This window comes from Leucopleurus acutus (genome assembly GCF_964270905.1).
Source record: "Leucopleurus acutus genome assembly, chromosome: 17".
NCBI classification, from domain to species: domain Eukaryota; kingdom Metazoa; phylum Chordata; class Mammalia; order Artiodactyla; family Delphinidae; genus Leucopleurus; species Leucopleurus acutus.
Window position 1 is genome coordinate 55,799,198 of NC_139159.1, and position 26,204 is coordinate 55,825,401.

Consider the following 26,204-nt stretch of genomic DNA (forward strand, 5'->3'; position numbering starts at 1 on the left):
AATTTTGTTTTTGTACAACTATTAATAATTACCTTAAAGCAAAATCTGAAAGCCTGGAACTTAGTATACATTTATAAGGTAATAATGTTCTCTTTTTGTCTATTTATAGATGTTAGAATGTAATCAAATGTCAATTCCAAATCTTTAAAGTTATCTATATCTTTTGAAAGGCATCTTTTTTAGTTTTATGAATTCCATTTGACTCTATTTTTATCATAGTCTTTAAAAATAAGGCTGTTTAACATGCTTTAAATAAGTGAGATTTGGACCGTTTTGCTGATTCTATGTAGGCAAGAACTAAACCTTCTGTGCTCCATACTTTTCATTTTCTACCACTCTGATTTGGCTCATAAAATAAATTTGTTTAGTAATTACCTACTTGTTCTAACCCAGTTTTTTATTATAGCAGATTTTTAATGAATGCCTCTACTGAATTTTATGGTCCACTGTAATTGCCTTAGTTGTCTTTTTCTTAATAAATCAAATTGGTAACAGAATATAACCAAAAAAGAGTGATAAAATTTTTGTAGCCTTGTTATAATACTGGAATTTTGTCTATGGCTTGTTAATATTCAACCACGTCCAGTGGATTCTGTGACAGAAATGAAAAGTAATCTCTTTAATGTACTTTTATAATGAAGTCTAAAGTATAGTATCTAGTGGTAGTTTTACACCAAGAAGCTAAGGTAATTTCAGTACTTCATTTGTATTATGAATTTGAATGGGGTGAATGTGAATTAAATTTTTACTCCTGGAAGTATCGTCATAATTAGTTTTCCAGTGTATGTTGCATACCTGCTCTCATTGCATAATTGTGTAAGAGCCTGACCCAAAGCATTTTCTTTATCGTTATACTAGATAAATAGAGGGACCAATACAGTCTTACAAAATAACGTAGTGGCTGGATTTGGAAGGGCAGGATATCGCATCAATGGTGAACCTTGCTCAAGTAAGTCTTTGGCATAGAGTCACTAAAATTAGGAAATAACTTGTCCAAATTTGTTCGAAACAAATAATTATTGCTTGTGAGTTGAAAAGTAATATTGCTTCTTCCTGGGCACTGAAAGAACTCAACAAACTAAATTATTTCCATATAATATTGGGTTTAAAGAAAAAATTAAAACCAATTTTCTTATCATCCTTCACCCCTATCACCCTTCTCCAGCAGCCCCAGGATGCCACGCTCTTCCCTGGCCCTAGGACACTGCAGCCCCAGGTCCTCTCTTGAGACCCTGTCCCCATCCTCACCCTCTTGAGACCGGGCCTTGCTGCTCCCCAGGCCTCCCCTTCACAGTCATTGCCTCAGGGAGGTCCCTGAGCCCCAGGCTGAGGAAGGTGACCAGCCCTGTCCTTGTGATACCCTCATGTCCTTCTGTCCAATCCCATGCCACTAGCTGTGCCTGCCACAGCGTGTTTGCATTCCTGATCCCACTGGACATGAGCTCTTCCTTGACAAGGGTATCTTTAGTCTATCCCTGTGACTGTAGAGGAGATGAGAAGGAAAGAGAAAATCAGAGGGATAACCAGGGAGACAGAATGAGCCAGAGAGTGTAAGGGAGAAAAAGAGGGGGTAAAGTAGAGAATGGTGGACAGTTGGGTCTGATGGACTTGGGAAGACACAACAAGAGTGAAAGAGAGTAATCCGGGCGAGAAGCAGTGGGATGAAAATAAACAAAAGGGATCAGCAGAGAGATGGGGGAGGACAGAATAGGATAAGGTGTGTTGACTAATAGTATCAAGGGAATAAAAGAAGGATAGATCCTTTAAAAACGGGCTTTTAAGATAACTATTTTCCATGTTTATGATCCAAAAACTCTTAACAACAGCTTCAGTGCTTGTTTGATGGTACTGAACAGTGATTATCTTATCCCACCATCACTTTCCCAAAAGCAACTTGTAAGCATAGAGATATATGCCTATAGGGATATGTCACTACTTCATGCTTCCGCTTTAAAGGAATACATGCTCACTATTCATATGATAAAGCCTGCAAGCACGAAAAAAATCAAAGGACATGAACAGAGGGTTCTCAGACACATTTCTATCAGATTAGTAAAAATCAAGAATTAACTGAACAACTGCTCTCCTGGCAAGGCTGTAGGGAAATAGTAACATTTACACTTTGCTGGTTGAAGGACAAAATGATATAACCCCTACAAAGGGGAATCTGGCAATAGCTACCAAAATTATAGAGGCATTTACCTTTAACTCAGCATTTCTACTTCCTGTAATCTAACAGTTGCCTCTACAGCAGTTAGAAAAAGAGTTGTGAACAAGGTTATTCATCACAGCGTTGGCCTGTACTGTCAGAAAATGGAAAGCTACCCTGTGTCCAGTTCCTGTGGGCTAGTTGTATAAAGCCAAACACTGGAACACTGGGCCCCTCTGAAAAAAAGAAGGAAAAAAGATACATACTATGTATTAATATGGAGAAATCACCAGAACATTCTAAAATGATAAGTGGAGGTTACTTAGAAAGGGAACAGAAGAATATGTATGGTATATGCATTTACATAAAGAAACACTGAAAGTGTAAAAGCAAAAAGTCATTGAAGGTGAGTAGGAACAGGGTGACTGGTCACTTATTACTGTATAACTTTCTATAAACTCTTGACTTTTAAACCAGATAACTTAATTATTGAATCAAAAAAGTCAAAGAATGCTAGACCTGCTGGCTTTACAAAGGAAATGGAATTTTCTCTGAAAAATGTATAGCCCTTCTACAGTTGATTTTTTCAATCTCTATAGGTATTTTTGAAATTCTTTGAATAAGCATTTTTTTCTGTAAATTCAAAAATTATTGGACTTCAGCTAATTTTTTTCTTGTGCAAAGTACATTTTGAAGGAATAAAACAACTTCGCCACAGATATAACTGATTCCTTGATGTATGTTCTTTTTAAATATTTTAGTTCCCAACAGCTTAAAGTAGCTTTTCTTTGACTTAAATTTTTAAAATATAGGGCTTCCCTGGTGGCACAGTGGTTGAGAGTCCGCCTGCCGATGCAGGGGACACGGGTTCGTGCCCCAGTCTGGGAAGATCCCATACGCCGCAGAGCGGCTGGGCCCGTGAGCCATGGCCGCTGAGGCTGCGCGTCCGGAGCCTGTGCTCCACAACGGGAGAGGCCACAACAGTGAGAGGCCCGCATACCACAAAATATGACCTGTGAATGTGAATATTTACTAATATGTATAATGCCACGTAATGCATTTTTCACTGAATATATTGATCTTCCTAAATAATCGGGAGTGTTTATAAGGAGCAACTGAAATATGAGGTGTCACAGAGGAACTGAGGGTCTAAGTTCCCGGAATGGGACATCAATTTACACAGTTCATCTCCCTAACAAGGGACAGGCTGGGATGCTGGGAAGGGAGCTCTGCCACACGTGGGTCCAAAGGTGGAGCCATCCTTGTCCATGGGGCCACATTGCGCAGAACCAAGGTGTAGCCATGCAGACAGCTTCTGAGGGAGGAAACAATAGAAACCAGGCCGACGACCATAGGTGAAATGTCAATCTCAAAGGACACTAGGAAGAAGGGAAAAGCAGTCGAAGATGGAGGAAGTCAGATCCCGGGGAACTTGGACAAGAGAACTGGTACAAAGTACAGTTTAGGAGGCAGTGCTGCTCTTTATGGGGAATTCTCAAATTTATGCATGGTTGGGACGAGTTTTTAAGGCCACTGATCTGATTTGTACATAAGTAAAACTTTCGTGAAAATCCACTTTAATTATCCTGTATATTAATAATGGGTATAGCTTCCATTTATTGAGGCACTTTATGTGGGTTATTTCATTTCATTTTGAAACAACCCTGAATTAGACATTATAATTTTTTATATATGAGGAAACTTAAGTTATAAAATGCTAAACAACTTTCCCAAGATCATGCATACATTAATTCAAGAAGTATTTGATGAGCACCTACCTCTGCATTGCTGTCTAGGCTCTGAGAATCTGGCCATGAAGGAGCTAGACAGTTTCTTCTTTCATGAAGCTTACGTTCTTATAGGAGAGAGGAGATGAATAATTCACAAATAAGTAGTAATTAAATATCAAAGTGAAAAAAATTTTAATTGCCATGTTAAGTGACTGAGGTGCTAACTATGAATCCCGTAGTCAGAGAAGGCCTTCTAAGGAAGTGACACTTAACTTGAAAATGGGCTGACCAGAAGGAACCCATAACATTTATAGACAGCAAGTGGTATCATTGTGTTTTTCAAGTTTAGCCTTGTTTGAATTCAAACTTCATAATCTTTCTAAAGAAATTCATGTTTAATCAGATATAATAAGGGTGCTAGCACAAAAGTAAACTTTTGCAAATGAATATACAATTATTCTGAGTAACATTGAAGAGACAAATTAGTTAAGAGAAATACTAAATAGAATAAACTGTAAGTAGCTGAACCATACAAATATTTGATCATGTTATTAAAATTTGCATCAGACTCATATATTTAACTTTTAAAAGAATTTCAACTTTAACTGATACTGCTTATAACTCTATGACTTGATTCATAATGTTAATTTACTGGTTCCATATTTCCTTCAAAGGTCAGTCTTATTCTCTGGAAAAGTGGTTTGACAATGAAGCCCATGGAGGTTTATTTGGTATCTATATGAACCAAGATGGCCTTCCTGGATGCTCTCTTATACAGGGATTTACCATTTGGGCATGCTGGGATTACGGAATTTATTTTCAGGTAAATGGATCCCAAAACAGTGATTGTTTATTTTCTTTTATGATTATATTTCATACGATGTAACCTCCAAGTTCTGTTACAGACCACGGAGAGTGTGCGTATCTATAACGTGACCCTGGTTGACAATGGAATGGCCATTTCTTCAATGATTTACACGCCACCTGCTGTATCTCACAGAATTTCCAGTAAAACAGTGCAGATTAAGGTAAGAATTGAACACAGCCACACAAAGCAGAAAGAGCAACTCTGACAAGGGTAGAATTCTTGAATACAGATGATTTTCTTGACCTCTTTGCCCTGCTAGCCACACCTCCTGCCTCTGTGCTCATTGCCTTCTGCCAAGAAGCTCTCCGTCCTTCCCTCTCCCCACTCCTTCCCTCAGCTCTTCTTGCTTATCACCTGCGAATCTTGCCACAATTAGTTAAATTTTCACTATCTCTATGAAGTCTTTCCTGAACCAGCTTAGGTAGTTTTGACACTCCCTCCTCTTTTTGTTCCTGCTTGCCTTGCACATATTCCTATCATGGAAACATAACATCTCTTTAAATATAATTATTTACATGCCTGTCTCCCCCCTCTGACTTTGAATGTCATCCACTTGGGGCAAAAATCACATCTTTTTTAACTTGGTTTAATGAATGATCCACTTCTCAAAGTTATACAGGTTGTGTTTTGCTACAGTGGCATTCATTATTATTCATTATTATGTTTTCTTTTAAGAAAAGTTATTATTAAAGCTTACTGTTTGAACTTTTTTTAAAAATAGAACTCATTGATTGTTGGAAGTAGCCCTGAATTTAATTGCTCTGATGTCCTAACTAATGATGATCCCAATATTGAACTTTCTGCTGCCCATCGAAGTTCTAGACCTCCCTCAGGTAAAGATTTTAGAACTTTTAATTTTGGGGTTCATATGAGTGCATATTCAAATTTCATGAACTTTCTTCTTTTTATAAAAGGTGGGAGAAGTGGGATTTGCTGGCCTACCTTTGCTTCAGCACATAACATGGCACCACGGAAACCCCATGCAGGGATCATGAGTTACAATGCCATCAGTGGTCTTTTGGACATCTCAGGCAAGTTTAAACATAGTCTTTGAAAGTCTACTCAGTTAAGTTCTGTAAAGAATACGTAGAATATAACTAGTGATGTTTCATTGTTAGTTAAAAAAAATAATGATTAAATTAATCTGCTCAATACGACAAGCAAAGAAACCAGACATCAGAGTCAATTTCAAGAATAGTTCCCTGGCGACATTCATACATATAAAAGAACTGACATTTCATTTTCTTTTTAAAACAACAGAAAAAGCACTGGTCTAGTGATTTAATATTAATTAGTTTCTCTAAATTGTAAAGCCCTTTTATATAATTAGGGTTATATCTTATTAGAAGCTTTTATGACTGCAGAAATTTTAGTTCATAGAACTTAAATGTTTTGCCAAACTCCCACAGCTGCTGGCAGAACTAGGATCAGAATCAAGATCTCTTGACTTAAAATCTGCTGCTTTTTCACTGAACCAGGCTGCATCCTTAAAAATGTAAAATAATTAAAATAGATGTAGTAAACATACCAAGTATTTTCGCTTTGCCCATTAAATACACTGAGCCATTCTCTATTTCAGTTTAGCAAATCTCCCTTCCATGACAACTTTAACCAGTGTCACCTGAAAGAAAGCAGTTCAATAAATTAGACATCTAAGCTTTGACTATTATTTCTCGTAACTTTAATTCCCAGAAATGCAGAACAAATTATCATGTTTTAGTGTTACTTGTAATGATACCCCTGCCAAAAATTATTTAACATGCTACATAGGTTTAGGACCAATAAAGGAGATCTACACAGGGAACAAACCGCATCTATTACTATAGTATTTTATTGATACTCATCTACAGGCTTATATTCATGTGTATACAATATTTTCTTAGGAGAAAATACAGTCAAGCAGGGTAGTATATAGCACATAACTAATTTAAGAATTTTTTGGACTCACTTTTTGCTGTTTTCAGTTTTGAGTTACTGGATTTTAAGTGCAAAGGGGATCGTTTTTTGATCTAATCAGTTTTATCTTTTGGCCACATAATATGTGCAATAAGACCAAGAGAGCAATAATATTTCAGTTAGCCTTTGCTGCATAACAAACCATCCCCAAAATTCAAAGCCTCTAAACAACCGTTTATGAGCTCATGATTCTGTAGATTGGCAATTTGGGTTTTGTTCAGCTCGGTGATTCTTCTGCTAATCTTACCTGGGATTATTCACTGAGCTGCCATCACTTTACAAGACGTGTAGGGGCTGGTTAGTCTGGGATAGTCTCACTTCTATGTCTGATGGCTGGTGCTGGCCCTTGATGGGGTAATGAGAGTGACTGAGCCAGATGTCTCCTAGGCATATTCACATGCTGGTAATCACAGAATTCCCCAAGAACACCAAGAGAGAGTGAGCCCTAACATGCAAGCACTTTTCAGATCTGTTTATACTACAATTGCTCTTGTCCCATTGTCCAATGCAAATTACAGAGAAAATATGCCAAGCTCAGAGAAAATATGGGAGAGGACTACTCAGTGGTGTGGATACAGTCCACAAATAGTGGTGGACTTATCTGCCACATAAGGTAAGAGTTCCATGTTCAAGGTAATGTTAAATGATGTGTTTGGTGGAATATACATGAAATGAAACTGATTTTACCCTTTCTCTATAGGAAATAATTGTCTTTCTATTATTTATGTTTTAGGTTCCACATTTGTTGGATTTAAAAATGTTTGTTCAGGTGAAACTAATGTGATATTCATCACTAACCCTTTAAATGAGGATTTACAGCATCCAATCCATGTGAAGAACATACAGCTGGTTGACACTACTGAACAATCAAAAATATTTATACATAGACCCGATATAAGGTAAAATATATGATAACTCAGTTTCTTCTTTTCTGTCATCACAGTTTTCCATTGTTTTCTTCCCCTGCCATAGATCTGAGAAAGTTACTAAATTTAAAGTAACTGTTTATGTCTATGAAATTTCAATCAGCATTATGAAAATTAAGAGTATTTAATATATCTGTGTCTTCAGGTAAGTTGAAGAAGCTAGGCCTTAATATGTATATTTTCTCATACTTTTTTTTCCCCATGTATCATACATAGCACCATCATTAAACATAAAAGATAGAGAATGGGTCAGAAGTATATTTGTACATTAATATCTCTCCATTAATAGTCATTAGGAATGAAAGTCATGTCTATCATTTCTTCCCTTTCCCTTACCTCTTTTGTCTCCTTTTGCTTTACAAATATCTTATTATATGCACCCCAACATGTACTTGGAAATTAAATGGGAATCATTATAATCATTGTGACTAAAAATATGCAGAAACTTTGAACAGTGGTTTTTTTTTCAATCACAGAGGTTAGTTGGTGTCAGGATATTTCTAGAAGCTGAACCACGTAGATTCTAAGTCTTGAAAGAATATAGCCAATAACTGCTACTCTTCAAAAAATTTAGATATAAGACAATATTGGAGGAAAGAAAGTTTCCATTAGAGCTCTTTGACCATTTTCAGTACAGAGAGAAGACAAGAAATAATGCTAATTAGATATGCATCTCTTCAGAGAAATGCAGTGTTTCATAAATAGTTTGACTTCATCTGATCGTATTTTGATGACAACCCCATACCTCCTCATTTAATAATTGTTGAACTGCAGTGTTTTTTGGCTCAGTAGAGCTTCTCCCCACTAGAAAGCTGTTACCTCCTATTTAGTTATCATTGAATCTTTCAGATTTAATATATAATTTTAACATCTACGTCATGAAGAAAATACTACATTTAAAAATATGTCTTTGAGTCCTGTGCTTTTATTGGGATACTGTTAGCACAATCCCAGATCCCTTTTACTGAGTAGCTCACCCAGTCCCCAGATGCTCTAAATGTTGGCCAATAATGACCCACATTTGCCTGCTTTTCCGGAAGATTGCTCTTAGCCAAACAGGAATAGCTGTGAGAGGCTAAAGCTCTCCCTACCACTGCCTTCTTGTAGTCCACAAAAAATGACGAATTTATACAGGAGGACGGAAGGCCAGCCCCCTTGTCTCAAAGTGGAACAGCTCTGGGTGTAGTTTGTGATCAAGAGATTCTCCTGGGATCAGATTGAAGCTAGTCTATAGACCATAGTCATCTCCCTTTTCTTTCCCTTGCCCTATATGGCTTCTCTCCTTCCCTTTTCTCTCCTTCCCTTATTGAGGACTCCCTTAAAAACTCACTTGAACAAAAATCCACATCTCAGGCTCTGTTTCTTTGTAACCTGAAGTAAGACAGAGCCCTAAACCATAATGTAAGAGTGCCACTGGGCAGTCTATTCACAGACTTGCTCACAAAAACACTCTGCACACACTTGAACACAAAGAACACATGACCCACAGAAATATTTACTCAAATCATCTCCAAAACTAATACAGTAGAGTAAGGGATAAGTTATAGCTTCACGTCTTTCTTTGCAAAAATCTCAGATCTATTAGATAGTATTTTGCTGCTATAACTGTAGAATGAATTTCTATTTCCCCATGGTGTATATCATATAGTGTAAGTATGCTGTATACTATATATAATATACAATGTATAGTACATTGCAAATTAAGCAGCCATTGTGTTATTATAACCAGTTAACAGTCAACACTCCAGGTAGTTCAGAACGAAGGCAGAATACCATCTACGGTTGAACTGCATGATGAGTTTATAGTATTTCATCTCTTACAGTTCAGGTGTCTACAGAATTGTTATTAAAATATATAGCATAAAAATCATAATTTAAGTATATCTGTTTGTATATATATATAGGCAAAAGTCTACAAGAATATATACTAATCTGTAATTGGTGATGAGCCTAAGAGCTTAGGATAGAAAGGCGAAGGGGACTGAACTTATATTAAGTATTTAGATTATTTTATAAAAAGCATATGATACATTTATAAATCTTACAGACCCATTAAAAAAAGAGAAAGAAGGGAAAAATATAAAGACTTCCCTGCTAACACAAGGATTTTGTATGTCTGCACAACTGAGTAATTTACCTGCTCTTTGGGCAACGTTAGTATATTTTGAGCAATGCACAAATATGAAATCTATCATTCGACAAAATATGGACTAGCAAAATGGAATTCTAATTTTATTTCCCACAGGTACAATTTGTCCTTTTGAAATGTTAATGGATTTATAATAGTAGACTAAATCAACACAATGGAAAATCAGGCCTCATTACAATGCTAATTACATACGCTACTTGGTCCCACTTTGAATCCTTTCTGAAATAAGATTCAATCAATTAATTTTTTTGATACCCTTATCAAATGCGCAAGTGTATTCAAATGCTCTCTAGAGACAGGGAGGTATACCAAATCTAAGTATTCATGCATTTCACCTTTTCTTCACAGTAAGGTGAATCCATCTGATTGTGTAGACATGGTTTGTGATGCCAAAAGGAAATCTTTTCTTAGAGATATGGATGGCTCCTTTCTGGGGAAATCTGGTTCAGTGATACCTGAAGCAGAATATGAATGGAATGGAAATAGCCAATTTGGAATTGGAGACTATAGAATTCCTAACGTGATGCTCACATTCCCAAATGGAAGTAGAATTCCTGTCACTGAGAAAGCACCTTATAAAGGTTTGTTGGATCTGATTCTGTTAGTCCTCTGGTTCATGAAACAAAATATATCTTTTATTTTTAATGATTGATGTACTCAACTAATTTATACTTTCTACTTATTAATGTTATGTAACAAGCAAAAGATAGTATGTGGAAGCTTTTGTAATGAGATTGTTTCATTTCAAAATGTGTATTCCTATGTTTCTAGGAATCATTAGAGATTCAACCTGTAAGTACATTCCAGAATGGCAGAGCTATCGGTGCTTTGGGATGGAATATGCAATGATGGTTATTGAAAGCCTGGATTCCGACGCAGAAACTCGCAGACTCTCCCCAGTAGCTATAGTGAGCAATGGTTATGTTGATCTCATTAATGGTAGGTATTCAATGTAAACAAACTAGGGTTACTCAAGGCATTCACTATTTACTGCATTCATGGACGTGTCTCATAAATTATCTATCACGTAAAACTAGTAAACGTAGGGATTTCCTTGCCTTCCGTTTGTAAGATCTATGTGCAGGAGAGAGACTCGACTCTTCAGCAGTCCCCCACATTAGAAAGCCAGGACAATTACTCCAAATAGACCATTGGAAAAAGAAGAGGATATATGTATATGTATAACTGATTCACTTTGTTATAAAGCAGAAACTAACACACCATTGTAAAGCAATTATACTCCAATAAAGATGTTAAAAAAATAAAATAATAAAATAAAATGCATTAATATCAAAAAAAAGAAAAGAATAAGAAGAGGAGGAAAGTTATTCCTTGAGTAATCTTTATAGGTATGAAGGTGGCATAAATATATTTAAGAAAAAATTGATCCAAGAGTCTGCAAAAAAAACAATTTTCTTTACATAAATTTAAAAAATGATAATATGATATTTGGAATACTTGAGAATGAATATTCTCAGCCTGCTTGTTTTTCATTCTCATGAATACTTGGAAGAATTAATCTTGAATCAGTGTGTTGTGGGGTTTTTTTGTTTGGTTGGCTTTGGTCTTTCTCATTCCTAATTCCTTTGACTGTCATGACTATCTTGTCAAGCTCCACAGTCTAGGTCTCTTCCATTCTGGTCCTTGGTGGCTGTAGCCCAAGGAGAGGCAATGGTCTCCATGAGTCTTGTCATCCAAGACTTTTTGAATAAATAGGTGAACTTCTAAGTTACTGAAAACAGAGGGCAGGGACTCATTGTCTATTCCTGAAGTGCCACTGGGGGCTCAAAGATTAGTCCCTAATCAGGCTTAGAGTCTTTGAAGTGCTGAAGAGGCACAAAACCTGGATCGGAAAGGTCTGTCCTGACGATGTCACAACATGTACTAAAATATTCTAAGATTCCCAAAATAGTCAATACCCTACAAGTTCATTTTTTTTAAACTCATTGAAGAGAATAGAAGGAACTAAATCAGAAGTGTCTCAAAGTTACATGATTTTAAGTCACTCCCCACTTCTGCCCCAACATGCAGTCTGCCTGGTTTCTATGACCTATGATCAACCCAATTTCAAATGGTGCCTTTCAGATCTCATAAAGCAGAGACTGGGGGAAGAATTTTAGACCAGTCGGTGAATAATGAAGATGTTTTCGAATTGCTCTGTTTTATATGGTGGAGAAAGCTTTCATTCTATTTGCTTTTACATTTTCCTTTTCTGAAAGGCCATATGAGTTTTCCATTTACAATAGTGATATGACATTTCTCTTTTAAATAAATTTAAAATTTTAAAATGTCTCAATTTAATGAGAATGTAATTTAATGATAATGTAAATGATAGAAGCATGGCAAAAATTATGTAGGTGTTAGAAGGATTATTGAAGCTTGGGATGCACTATACTAGGTGGAAAGAAAAATTCCCAAGATAAAATTTGTACATACCACTAGAGTTTCCCTTTAAATTTTAGTACTCAATTTTATTTTTAAAATATGGCTTTTATCACTCTAAATTTTTCATTTTATACATAGAAATTTCTATTTTCAAAACCCACAATGAAGGTTTCTTCAAAAGTGGGATTTATATTTTGGATAATAAAGGATAGGTTATGCTCTACTTAAGCTTCAGAAGTTTATATTGGTTTAAAATTCAATCAAACTTCATTTATAAATATTGATAATAATTCCAAGCAAGCTAGGAAATTAAGCAAAGTTTATGAATAAATACATCAAGAAAATTCATCATTCCATCTCTCACTCCCTGTTTTATACTTTAAAACTGAGTGAAATAGAGACGTTTTCTATAGCAGTCATGTTACATGTGTTCTGGAAATGTCTGGATTCAGGTGCAAAGCATCCACTTTCTTTTGGTTTTCTAGAAGGTTTAATGGAGTGTTATTTCTCAGATTGCTTCGGTTATTTAATGACGTTGACCCTCCAATAGTACCTATAATCACAGTCTTTAACAAAAATTTATTAATATAACAGTGGAGGAAGGTTAAAGGCAATAAAAAAACACAAAAGAGTTTGTTGAATTTACAAATTAATGAACGAATGAGTGAAAGAAATAATTAATAAATCAGTGGTTCAGACATACAAATGTCCCTGTTTTCTGGTACAGGCTTTATTTTTAACAAATTATCTCTGTTACAGCATAGTTCTCAGCAAAGAGTCTGAGAAAGTTGGTTCCCCACCCAAAGTCACATTTGTTAAACAGGAGAAAGCGTCAAGCATTTTCTTCCTCTCCATGGGGCCTGGACTTAAATGATTATTAAAGTAGAGATACAAGTAAATCTATTTCCTTCAGTGACCTTCCAGCACAAATCCTCAACATAGACCCTTCTGACCCTGGGCTGTCTAAAAGTAAGGATAGTAGAGAGGGAGTTGCTTCCCTGCCTTCCTTTTTAAAGCAAGGTTTGAGAAATAGCTTAGATCACTGCATGGATGGGTGGATGGATAATGGCTGTAAATGCTGAACTTGACCACTGCAATTTATTTTTAATACAATTACTCTTCGGGCTTTGCACTAATATTATTCATAGCACAGAACATGAACTTTCATTTGTTTGGATGTAGGCCCACAGGATCATGGCTGGTGTGCCGGGTACACATGCCAGAGAAGACTGTCCCTGTTTCATAGCATCGTGGCTCTGGGCAAATCTTATGAGGTCTACTTCACTGGCACTAGTCCCCAGAATCTTCGACTGATGTTACTTAATGTTGACCATGACAAGGTAAGGCAAGATAGAAATTATTTCTTAAGAGTAATTGGTTTCAGGTGCACAGGCAAGTGATTGATTCAGTTATACTAATACATGTATCTATCTGAAACTAACACAACATTGTTAACTACACTCCAATATAAAATAAAATTTTTTTAAATAAAAAAAATTATTGATAGCTATGTGAAAAAATAAAACATAAAAATTATGTTTCATTTATTGACTGTCAAGAAATGCACTTTGTCATTCAGTAATTCTATGAAGATTATTTCTGTTCAATTATTTGAAGTAATAAATTTTTTTAAATCTAAAAAAGAAAAAGAGTTATTGGTGTTATGTGCATATATTTCTATCTGCTAAGGACTTTATCTCCTTCCCTGTCCTCTGGAACATCGTCAGCCTTACAGCTCATTTTCAAGGACCAGTAGGGTACCATAAAAATACTGTGAGTCCAGACAGTTTTCATCAGCCTGAGAGCACATATGAATTCCAAACACCGCTCCCCATATGCACTTGTTTGTGCTTCTACATTTGAGGGGTAACAGTGATTTCTAACTTGTGTGATTAGCAAGCACACCTGAACCTTTACATAAAAATAGCATGCATCTAAAACTGGTCACTCGGGATTACATTTTCATTCTTCCACGCTGCTATTATTATATATGTCAGAAATACACCTTTGGAATTTACTTCAGAGATCACAGCACATTATCTGAAGTATCTTCAATAATGTCAACTCTGCTATAAACAGAATTCAGCCGGGATGATTAACTTTATATACGCTATGTCAGTGGAAAAAGAGTATGAGGTCAAGCAGAAGTCTCATAATATAGATTTTCTTTTCTAAGAGTATGAGATTTGAAAGTCCCAGAGTAGAACGTGAAGAAAGGACACTGATAAAAGGAAGCAGAGAGAGGAGTAATGAAAGGAGACACCTGAGAACGGCGATAGCAGTTCCATCCTTTCAGCTGCTCAAGATAAAACCTTGGAATCAGTCTTTTTTTGTGTGTGTGTGGTACGCAGGCCTCCCACTGCTGTGGCCTCTCCCGTTGCGGAGCACAGGCTCCGGACGCGCAGGCTCAGCGGCCATGGCTCACGGGCCCAGCTGCTCCGCGCCATGTGGGATCTTCCCGGACCGGGGCACGAACCCGTGTCCCCTGCATCAGCAGGCGGACTCTCGACCACTGCGCCACCAGGGAAGCCCTGGAATCACTCTTGATTCCTCTCTTTCTCTCACATTCCTCATCTAGTCCATCTGCCAATCCTGTTGAGTCTTCCTTCAAAATAACCAGAATCACCACTTCTCACGTCCAACACTACCATCCGGTTTGAGCCAACATTATCTCTTCCCTGGATTAAGGCAGTTGCTTCCCAACTCCTCCTCCTGCTCTGCCTTTGTTCCCTCTGCTGTCTATTCTCACCTCATTAGCCACCGAGATACCTTCAAGACATAAGTCAGAGCAGGCCATTCCTGTGCCCCAAACCCTGCAATAATTTCCCTGTTGGCCTTTGCACAAGAGCCAGAGTCCTCACAATGGCCTACAAGGCACCCTGAGACTCTCCCCCAACCCTTAGCTCTCTGACTTCTTCTACTCCTGCAGCCATACTGGGCTCCTTGCTGTTCCTCAATATACCAGACATGCTATCACCGGGGCCTACGCTTCCAATGGTGAGTCTGCCTGGAATATTCTACTCTGGGTGGCTGACTCCCCCACCTCGTCAACTCCCATTCTCCTCAGTAGGCCTACCCTGACCACCCCTCCCTGCCTGGCTCACCCAATTACTCAGACTCTGATCTACCTTTTCTTTTTTTCCATAGCACTTACCACCTTCTAACATGCTTCATACTTTAATTTTTATTTTTTCTTTTATTTATTGTCTCTCCTTATTCTAGAATGTAAGCTCAAATAGGGCAGAGACTTTTGAGAGTTCCTAAAATAGTGAATGAAAGAGAATATTTTTAATTTTAAAAATAAAAATGGTAACTCTGAAGTAACGTGACTGTTAATATTCTGAGCCTCTGCAAACAATCTCAAAAGAAGATTCCAAAACTACCTGTAGCTTATTAGATTCCTTATAAATTCCTCCCCACCTTTGCAAAAGCTAAGTCTCCTCACTTTATGATTATACCTGATAGCATGAAATGTGGGGAGTGAACATGAAAAATGACCAAAATTTAATGAGGATAGTTTTTTGACTGACTTTTTTTTAGTCTTATTACCAAAATCAGAGATAAGCATTTTTTTCAACATTAAGTGCCTAATTGTGTGTGGTTGCATTGTACAGAGCACTGCTAACTCTCCTGTTTCCCCTGCCCCTAGAGTTGAAAGCCTGTATTGAACATTATCTTTTAAAGGAACCCTCTCTTTAATTTAGAGATTGTCCTCTAATATTTTTTTCTTACATTACATTCTTTTCTATGGATGGTTGAATGTAAATCTGTTTAAAATTTTTAACTCAATATGTATCCTGAATCCATAAAAGTTAGTTTTAATATTCTCCAGAAGGCATGTATAAAGGATATTTTTTAAGTGCTAAATTCTAAATATTCTGTTTCATTGTTCTCTTAAGATGCAAAAATGTTGTTTATTTTTAACAGGCTGTTCTGGTGGGAATTTTTTTCCCCACACGTCAACGTTTGGATGTCTATGTGAACAATTCATTGGTCTGCCCCCAGAATACAGTGTGGAACTCCCAAAAGAAACACTGTGAACTTAATCGACATGTGTATACAGGTATTTCCTCAGAAAAATACAGCATACATTGTATATGTATACTTAATTATGCATAACATTCTTTATGATGTTTCATTATAATATTTTTAGTTCCTTAGCCCTTGACAAATACAAGAGAAAATAAATTTTTACCCGTGGTCCACCAAACACTAAAATGTGTTCATTTATAACATGTGTGTCCTGAAAGATCACTCCAGATGGAATTCTTACCTATCTGCACACATGCAGATAAAAGTTTGTGCGTGTGACGGATATTCCTTTGCCTCCTGAGAACATTTACATTCTACACATTTAGTTCACTTATTCCTGCGTACAGAAGAGATTTTTTTGCTTAAAATTTTCACCCTATCTCTGCTTTACTTCTGTTTCATAGAGGTCAGAACCTAAGTTCATTGGCAGTCACCAGAAGTATTGCCAAGAAAGCTAGCATAACATTAGTTGAGCACCATGAGGTAAATATTATGACGTAAACTCTGGATTTAAAGGAAATATATGGAAGAAGCTAACTTACCCATTTACCAGTGTTGTGAGACCAGGATTTATCTCTATTCATTGAATTTTTTTATTAAACAGGTACTAATAAGGCCAATCCATTCCTTTCCACATGTGCTACTTATCATCATTTTTTAGCTGTGCCCCATAATCTTGGCTAACGATTACATAAATGTGTGCTGTAGATCATAGTATAAGCTTGATAGGAGAGTATGAATGGATACCCATATTCATTACCATCTGTGAAGCAAGTCCTACTTCTACTAATAATATGAACATCTGATCTTTCCAGAGACATTACTATGTGTCAGGCACTGTTCTAAGTGCTTTGTATATAATAACTAACGGTTACTATATCCTAATAACACTTTGAGGTAGGCGCAGATGAGTAAACTGAGACACAAGGGGGTGAAGTAGTTTGCCAAGCTTTCTGTCTTAGCTTGGGCCGCCATAACAAAATGCCGTAAACTAGATGGCTTAAAAACAAATTTCTTTTCTCATGGTTCTGGAGGCTGCTAGTACGAGATCAGGGTACCAGTATGGTCTGGTTCCAGTGAGAGCACCCCTCCTGACTTGCAGGTGGCTGCCTTCTCACTGTGTTCTCAGGTGGCAGAGATAGAAAGTGAGGGAGAGAGAGAGAGAGAGAGTGCTCTGGTGTCTCTTCTTATAAGGGCATTAATTCATCATGAAGTCCCCTCCCCACCCTCATGACTTCATCTAAACCTAATTATTTCGCCAAGGCCCCCATCTCCAAATACTGTGACATTGGGGGTTATGGCTACAGCACATGAATTTTGGGGGGGCACAGTTCAGTCCAGAGCAGTATCAAAGTTGGTAGGGGCAGAGCAAGGTACCGATCACAGAGAGTCTAGCTCTAGAACCCACGCACTTAGCTATTATGCTACATTGCCTCTTTAGAAGCTAAGAGAGTGTGTTATTTTTACGTACAAATGATTGCACGTATTTACAGCTTAATTTTCATAAATTTTAACTCTTTTTTTTAAAACGGTGCTTTTGGTACAAAGTACTCTATCGTTCAAGTCAAGAAAATAAAAATTATCTCAACAGGCAGAATTTAATACAAGGAACTGGTTACACAAGTCTGCAAAACAATACCACCACTGCCCTTTTAGAATTATTTTTTTCTGAAATAGCATTGCTTTTAGATAAACATTTTTCTTTGATACTTGGAATGGAAAATAATATCCCTGTATTATGAATCTATACATATCTTTTTAGATTACCCAAAATGTGTATTATTATCTATATCTCTGATTCCTTCCATTACTGTGAAGACATGAGAAAGTTAGCTTGGATAAGTGGTGTACGCACCTGTAACAGTAGCTTGAGAGCAGCTTCAAGTTATAATACAAAAACACATTTTTCAGATTCACAGAATGTTTAAGCCAAATTGCATCTAGAACTTATACTAGAAGATATTTTTTAAAATGTAGTAATAATGAAATGGCTTCTTAATGCCATTGCTATGAATATCTATTACATTAATAAGAAATTCCCTCTTTTTTCTAAGATTCTAATTTCTTTTTCTTAGTAAGCCTCACCATGAAATGTGGTAAGAAGCTACATGTCACATTCCAGTATTACTGTACCGTCAGACTTTGGGCTCAATATGTGTTTGTGGATTTATTACTTCTTGGACGTTGTTTATACTCTGCCCTGAAATCAGTAATATTTATTCATTACATACATATATATGTATATATAATCTCAATCACTTTTACAAAATTCAGTGCCCTAGTAGAATTTCTTTTGTGTTGACCGTTTTCAGGCTGAAATGTAAACTTCTTTTATTGATGTAAAAGCCTTCTGAGATGTTTCAGTATATACTTCATTTGTATTACATACTTTTGTCCTTAGTAAAAACAGAAGCACCGAATCATCATTTTTCCTTAAGAGATAGCACTGCATAAACTAGATGGCTGTTAAACTTACATTTTTAAATTACCAGATGCCTTTGGTCAAGGCTTTAAAATTCTGAAAATGTAAATAGTGTTACAACATAGGCTCCTGGTTCATAATTAGATTTTATTTCTCATTTGTACGTGTCTATAGCTAATTGTTTTTTAAAATAAATTTCATGTATAATTATTAATGGTATTATTTTTAAAATTGACTTTAATTTTGCATGTCAGTTCTATAAGTGTTTTTGTTTTTAATATGCACATTTTCCTATGAAAGAATGATAATGTTGAACTTTTTCGAAATTTCCTAGATTTAAACAAATACTAAATACTGCATGGTAATTATGATAATGTAAATAAATTTAACTGGGCTATTTTGGCTTTTTTCGTTCCTAGAGCAATTCCTTCCTAACCTGAATTCCACTGTCCTTGGTGAAAACTACTTTGACAGAACGTACCAGATGCTTTACCTTTTGGTTAAAGGAACTATACCTGTTGAAATCCACACCACCTCAGTCATATATGTCTCTTTCCAATTACCTGCTGTAACAGAAGATGACTTTTACAGTTCTCATAATCTGGTTAGAAATCTTGCCTTGTTCCTAAAGATATCAAGTGACAAAATCCGTGTCAGCAAAGTAATACGAGGGGAGAGTCTGCGAAGGAAGAGATCCACGGAACTCACAATTGAACTGGAGATTGGAGATTCTCCCCCTCAGTTCATAACCAGTGACACTACAGGTATGAAAAGTAGACATTTGAGACAGAGTAATGTAATTCAAAACCACATCCATAAATAACCCTATCAAGGCTTGGTAAACCGGGCCTCAGGAAATCCCACCAACCCCACATCCTGAACCCTATAAGGGCCTAGAGACCCTTCTCCCTGCTCTACTCCCAAACTATTTTTAATTATGAAGGAACTTCAACCTCTGTTTTGTTATTGTAGCAGTTAATTGCTTCAACAGAAGGATTTGACCTAACATAAAAGATCCTAGAGGTGACCTAAGGAAGTGACCTTATAGCTGAGAGATTAAGGGTGAAAAGAGCTGGTCAGTGAAAAGTGGGAGGTGAGAGGCTGGAGGCTGAGGAAGTAGTCGGTGAGTTTGGTACATTTGAAGAACTGGAATGGACCCAATATGTCTGCAGCAAAGGCATCAGGAAGGACAAGCTGCCAGAGACAAGGCTGAGAAGGAGGCAGATGCTAGGTTGTGGGAAACCACAAGAAGTTCTCCCTTTGTAAGCGAAGAGAAGGACAGTGGATGTTTTCCTAAGGGACATAATAGACGATTCTGAGAGGTCGAGTGGTGGGTTACATTTCCAGAGTAAAGTCACATATTTATACTAACAAGTGCAAATGTACCAGAATATGTTGTCTTTAATTTCTATGATTGACCTAATCAGCCTTACCAGCCATCACCCCTTTCTCTGTCCCTCACTCCTCATACCCTATTTCCTTTTTTAAAATATTTATTTATTTATTTATTTTTGGCTGCATTGGGTCTTGGTTGCTGCGCGCAGGCTTTCTCTAGTTGTGACGAGCAGGGGCTACTCTTCGTTGCAGTGTGCGGGCTTCTCATTGAGGTGGCTTTTCTTGTTGCAGAGCACAGGCTCTAGGTGCATGGGCTTCAGTAGTTGTGGCATGTGGGCTCAGTAGTTGTGGCTCACAGGCTCTAGAGCACAGGCTCAGTATTTGTGGTGCACAGGCTTAGTTCCTCCACGGCATGTGGGATCTTCCCGGATCAGGAATCGAACCTGTGTCCGCTGCATTGGCAGGCAGATTCTTAACCACTGCGCCACCTGGGAAGTCCCTCATACCCTATTTTCTAGGTATCAGAGATAAAAATAAGCTCAGCTATCCCATCAGAGGAAATTTTGTTGGCTTAAATTATGATTTCCTTAAGGTGACTCAGTTTGGTTGGGCATTTGGGTAAATGTTCAACTCTTCAGATTTTCTTCCTCTTCATCTGTTCAAGTTGGTATCTGAATACCAAGGGGCTTTCCTGACCTCAGGCCCTCTTGTTGTCCTCTTGTCTTCATAGTCTTTGCGACAACATAGGTGGTCTTCTCTGCTCTGTATCAGCCTCTCTTGTGGTGCAACTGAACTTTTCTGGCCTCTTGACATGGAATCGCATCCCCAGCTGCTAATTCCCAACTGTACCATTGTCTCTAGTGGTCAAGCACAAATACTCTCACCTAGGCATACCCCTCTCCAAGAAGACGAGATCTGGGTCTCTGTCAGAGGAATATTACCATCCAGCTAATGAAGCTTAAGATAAAAGACCCTTTACTTGTACAAGTCCTGGGAGGGGCTTTAACTTTCAAGGCCCTGGGAGAAGGGTCCACTTAATAGTGTGGTCAAATAATTGACTATTACTATAAAAGTTGCACAAATAAGACTTGTTCATAAAGAGAGCCTCCACGCTGTATAAATTTCAGACTCAGAAAATCCTGATCTACCCTATTCCTGTCTAGCATCTTCTTCATTAAACTCCCAGGCTCTCTTATGTGTAAACTTACATACTGGGTGAAGTTCTCATCTTCTGCCACTGGGGGTCATCACTCATTTCTCCAGGAGGTTTGCTTCTGAGCTTTAACCCCATGCATCTGCCACATTGCTGTTCTGGAAGTCTACCAGTTAGGCAGGCAGCAGGTTCTTCCCTTGTGGCGATAAGCCTGTGAAAAGTCTTGCGTGAATGGAATGAGGTGCTCATCAACTCTCTTTGTTGAAGGAAACAGGAAGCATAGGCTTGTGCTGCAACCAGATCTTACAGTGATGTTCTCTGCCCAGTCACAGGTTACTTTCCTTCATCAAACTTGTATTTCCTTGTAGCTACAGAATCAGGGCTTTGGGCTCAACATAGTCTGTTAATTTAGTCTAGGAGTTGTAGCAGGTCCATGCCATATATATAGATTGCTCACTGACTCTTAAAAATCCCTGGTAAACTCTTACTCAACATAGTTTTGGAAGTTTTAGCCACAGCAATCAGAGAAGAAAAAGAAATAAAAAGAATACAAATCGGAAAAGAAGAAGTAAAGCTGTCACTGTTTGCAGATGACATGATACTATACATAGAGAATCCTAAAGATGCTACCAGAAAAATACTAGCGCTAATCAATGAATTTGGTAAAGTAGAAGGATACAAAATTAATGCACAGAAATCTCTGGCATTCTTATACACTAGTGATGAAAAATCTGAAAGTGAAATTAAGAAAACACTCCCATTTACAATTGCAACAAAAAGAATAAAATATCTAGGAATAAACCTACCTAAGGAGACAAAAGAACTGTATGCAGAAAATTATAAGACTCTGATGAAAGAAATTAAAGATGATATAAATAGATGGAGAGATATACCATGTTCTTGGATTGGAAGAATCAACATTGTGAAAATGACTCTACTACCCAAAGCAATCTACAGATTCAATGCAATCCCTATCAAACTACCACTGGCATTTTTCACAGAACTAGAACAAAAAATTTCACAATTTGTATGGAAACACAAAAGACCCTAAATAGCCAAAGCAATCTCTTTTTTTTTTTTTGCGGTACGCGGGCCTCTCACTGTTGTGGCCTCTCCCGTTGAGGAGCACAGTCTCCGGACGCGTAGGCTCAGTGGCCATAGCTCACGGGCCCAGCCGCTCCGCGGCATGTGGGATCTTCCTGGACCGGGCCACGAACCCGTGTCCCCTGCATCGGCAGGTGGACTCTCAACCACTGCGCCACCAGGGAAGCCCCCAAAGCAATCTTGAGAACGAAAAATGGAGCTGGAGGAGTCAGACTCCCTGACTTCAGACTATACTACAAAGCTACAGTAATCAAGACAGTATGGTACTGGCACAAAAACAGAAATATAGATCAATGGAACAAGATAGAAAGCCCAGAGATAAACCCACACACATATGGTCACCTTATCTTTGATAAAGGAGGCAGGAATGTACAATGGAGAAAGGACAGCCTTTTCAATAAGTGGTGCTGGGAAAACTGGACAGGTACATGTAAAAGTATGAAATTAGAACACTCCCTAACACCATACACAAAAATAAACTCAAAATGGATTAAAGACCTTAATGTAAGGCCAGACACTATCAAACTCTTAGAGGAAAATGTAGGCAGAACACTCTGACATAAATCACAGCAAGATCCTTTTTGACCCACCTCCTAGAGAAATGGAAATAAAAACAAAAGTAAACAAATGGGACCTAATGCAACGTCAAAGCTTTTGCACAGCAAAGGAAACCATAAACAAGACCAAAAGACAACCCTCAGAATGAGAGAAAATATTTGCAAATGAAGGAACTGACAAAAGATTCATCTTCAAAATTTACAAGCAGCTCATGCAGCTTAATAACAAAAAAACAAACAACCCAATCCAAAAATGGGCAGAAGACCTAAATAGACATTTCTCCAAAGAAGATATACAGATTGCCAACAAACACATGAAAGAATGCTCAACATCATTGATCATTAGAGAAATGCAAATCAAAACTACAATGAGATATCATCTCACCAGTCAGAATGGCCATCATCAAAAAATCTAGAAACAATAAATGCTGGAGAGGGTGTGGAGAAAAGGGAACACTCTTGCACTGTTGGTGGGAATGTAAATTGATACAGCCACTATGGAGAACAGTATGGAGGTTCCTTAAAAACCTACAAATAGAACTACCATACGACCCAGCAATCCCACTACTGGGCATATACCCTGAGAAAACCATAATTCAAAGAGTCATGTACCAAAATGTTCATTGCAGCTCTATTTACAATAGCCAGGACATGGAAGCAACCTAAGTGTCCATCAACAGATGAATGGATAAAGAAGTTGTGGCACATATATACAATGGAATATTACTCAGTTATAAAAAGAAGCAAAATTGAGTTATTTGTAGTGAGGTGGATGGACCTAGAATCTGTCATACAGAGTGAAGTTAAGTCAGAAAGAGAAAAACAAATACCGTATGCTAACACATATATATGGAATCTAAGGAAAAAAAAAAAAAGGTCATGAAGAACCTAGGGGTAAGACGGGAATAAAGACACAGACCTAGTAGAGCATGGACATGAGGATATGGGGAGGGGGCAGGGTAAGCTGTGACAAAGTGAGAGAGTGGCATGGACATATATACACTACCAAAGGTAAAATAGATAGCTAGTGGGAAGTAGCCACATAGCACAGGGATATCGGCTCGGTGCTTTGTGACCCTCTGGAGGGGTGGGATAGGGAGGGTGGGAGGGAGGGAGACGCAAGAGGGAAGAGATATGGGAACATATGTATATGTATAACTGATTCACTTTGTTATAAAGCAGAAACTAACACACCATTGTAAAGCAATTATACTCCAATAAAGATGTAAAAAAAAAAAAAAGAAATCCCTGGTAAGCCCTTACATGTATTGGAGTCCAGTATTTACCACACTAGCCACTCAGATGTCCAAAGAAACTGTGATTTATTTCCTATATGTGATCTAAACTGCTTCACACACAACTTCTCCCACTCTCTACTCCCTTAAAGCAGTTTTTTCTTGTTAGATTTGTCCAGATATAGGCATAATACAGTCTAAGAACATGGAAATAGGAGCAGGAGGAAGGACAGATCAATGGCCTGTTTCCCAGACTTAGACTGAGGTAGGGTTTGAGGTCTTGAGGAAAGCCCTACAACCTGGTAAGGGGTGACATCACAGCAAAGTATTGGGAAGTGGCAAGAAAGATGTGCATGTATTCATAGTAATACTCCTAACTCCCCATAGCCTTCACATAGTGTCAGGAGATCCAGAAGTTCCCAGATGTCCTAGAAAGCAGTTACTTAAGTACTGAGGGGACCTCTGGTTAAAGAGTCATGTCAGGAATAAGAGCTCTTCAAGTTAAGGTGTTTGGTTTCTAGAAGGCAGTCGGCAGAAATGGATGCCTTCACACATCAAATGGTCAGAGAGAACCTGTTAGTGCAGCCTGGTCAGACTGGCCACCCTGCACCGAAAACCAGTGAGGAGAGGTGGCAGTAGTAGTGTATGGACGTGACGCTCCTTTGTACTGCTGCTACGTGAGCCCTCCTACCTGGGAAGCCATCTTGCAGGAGAGTGTGTGGAGGGAGTGGCGGGGGGAGCCCGCTAGACTGCCATTTACCCCAAAGAGTCTGAATCAACCAAAGAGACCTTTTCAAGGGACAGGGACTGAAATTCCCCAAGGGTGTGATTTTCAAAGTGTCGCGTGAAACCTGCTGCCCAAGAGCGTTGCCTCCTTCTTCCCGAGCACACTAAGCTTCAGGGCTTAGCCTTCATGGAAGAAACTCAATGATTGAAGTCCATAAGGCATGACTCTGGATGTAGAAGGTGCTAGAATCGTAGGAACAGTACACCAAAACATCCTGGCTGCGGTTTCTTAAACGATCACTCTGACTACAGTGTATGGAACGGAGTGCAAGAGGGAGAGAATGAATACAAGAAAGCCAGTTTAAAAGCTGTTTTAGTATCTCTGCTGCTGATGGGTTAACTAGGATTTGCGCAGTGGAGGCAGATTTAGAAATTGAGAACTGATTAAATGGTGCGTGAGAGAGGTGAAGTAGAAGAAGCGTTCAAGCAAGAGTTCCAGGCTTCTGACAAAAGGAGTACAGCGTGTAGAGGTGTCCCTTCATAACATAAGGAGTGTTAGGGGGGCAGTAGGTTTAAGAGGAACTGCCAAGCTAGAAAAAGGGAACAGAAACTACCTACCTTGAAAATTGTCAATGTCCAGAGCAAATAACAATTTTTTGTTAGTAATTTAATGCTAACGTTAGCAACTGATTAATTCATACTATAAATTTGATGATGTTAATTATCCTTCCATTCCACAATTAACATTCTATTTTTAAAAAGTGATATGCGATGATAGACATACATGATAGTACTTCACTTCTAAACAAAAGATGACATAGGAAAGTAGTTTTCTCAGCATGCTCTCACTCATTTTTCTTGAATTTATTTTATCTACCTTTGTTTTTTCTTTAATTCCAGCTTAAGAAACATATTCTACTGAGTTTTTTATTTTCCTGACCTCCTTAGTATGACTTAGGCATGTTAGCTCATGTACAGTTAGAGAGCTGTAAAATTCTATAATTTGGATGGAGCAAAGCAGCACAAACAAAAACGAAAGTGAGATATTCTCACATGTTCCCACTATTCCATACGCTTATAATCCACATGTCATAACACTGTTTCCTCATAGGTCAGATGCAGTTATCTGAACTCCAAGAAACTGCTGCTTCTCTTGGACAAGCTGTAATTTTAGGAAAAACCAGTAGTATCCTTGGATTTAATATCTCTTCCATGTCTATTACCAGTCCTATCCCCAGCCCAAGTGATTCTGGCTGGATTAAGGTAAGAAAATGTGACTAGAAAAATGCATTTTAGCTATTTAAAATGTTGCTTATTTCTTATTTTAACTATTTTTCTATTTCAATACAATAATTTAGAGGGCATGTCTTTCTAATTTATTGTTGATTTTTTTTTTACAGTATTACTAAAATGATAAAGTAGTTGAAAAAGGAGCATATCTTCTAAAAATTATGTATTGGTATAAAATGTGCTTTGC

General features: G+C 37.7%; 1 protein-coding gene across 1 annotated transcript in view; it reads left to right on the forward strand.

The window, feature by feature from the left end:
• The window catches only part of PKHD1L1 (PKHD1 like 1), a gene marked incomplete at both ends in the record, with an annotated part of 151,486 nt that overhangs the window by 119,913 nt on the left and 5,369 nt on the right, over positions 1–26,204 (forward strand). Inside the window, 11 exons of the mRNA XM_082858454.1 lie at positions 859–949; positions 4,554–4,702; positions 4,785–4,907; positions 5,469–5,778; positions 7,437–7,602; positions 10,127–10,359; positions 10,550–10,717; positions 13,346–13,503; positions 16,091–16,226; positions 19,037–19,381; positions 25,839–25,990. Coding sequence (XP_082714580.1) covers positions 859–949; positions 4,554–4,702; positions 4,785–4,907; positions 5,469–5,778; positions 7,437–7,602; positions 10,127–10,359; positions 10,550–10,717; positions 13,346–13,503; positions 16,091–16,226; positions 19,037–19,381; positions 25,839–25,990 — 2,031 coding nt within the window. The remainder of the gene's footprint in view (positions 1–858; positions 950–4,553; positions 4,703–4,784; positions 4,908–5,468; positions 5,779–7,436; positions 7,603–10,126; positions 10,360–10,549; positions 10,718–13,345; positions 13,504–16,090; positions 16,227–19,036; positions 19,382–25,838; positions 25,991–26,204) is intronic.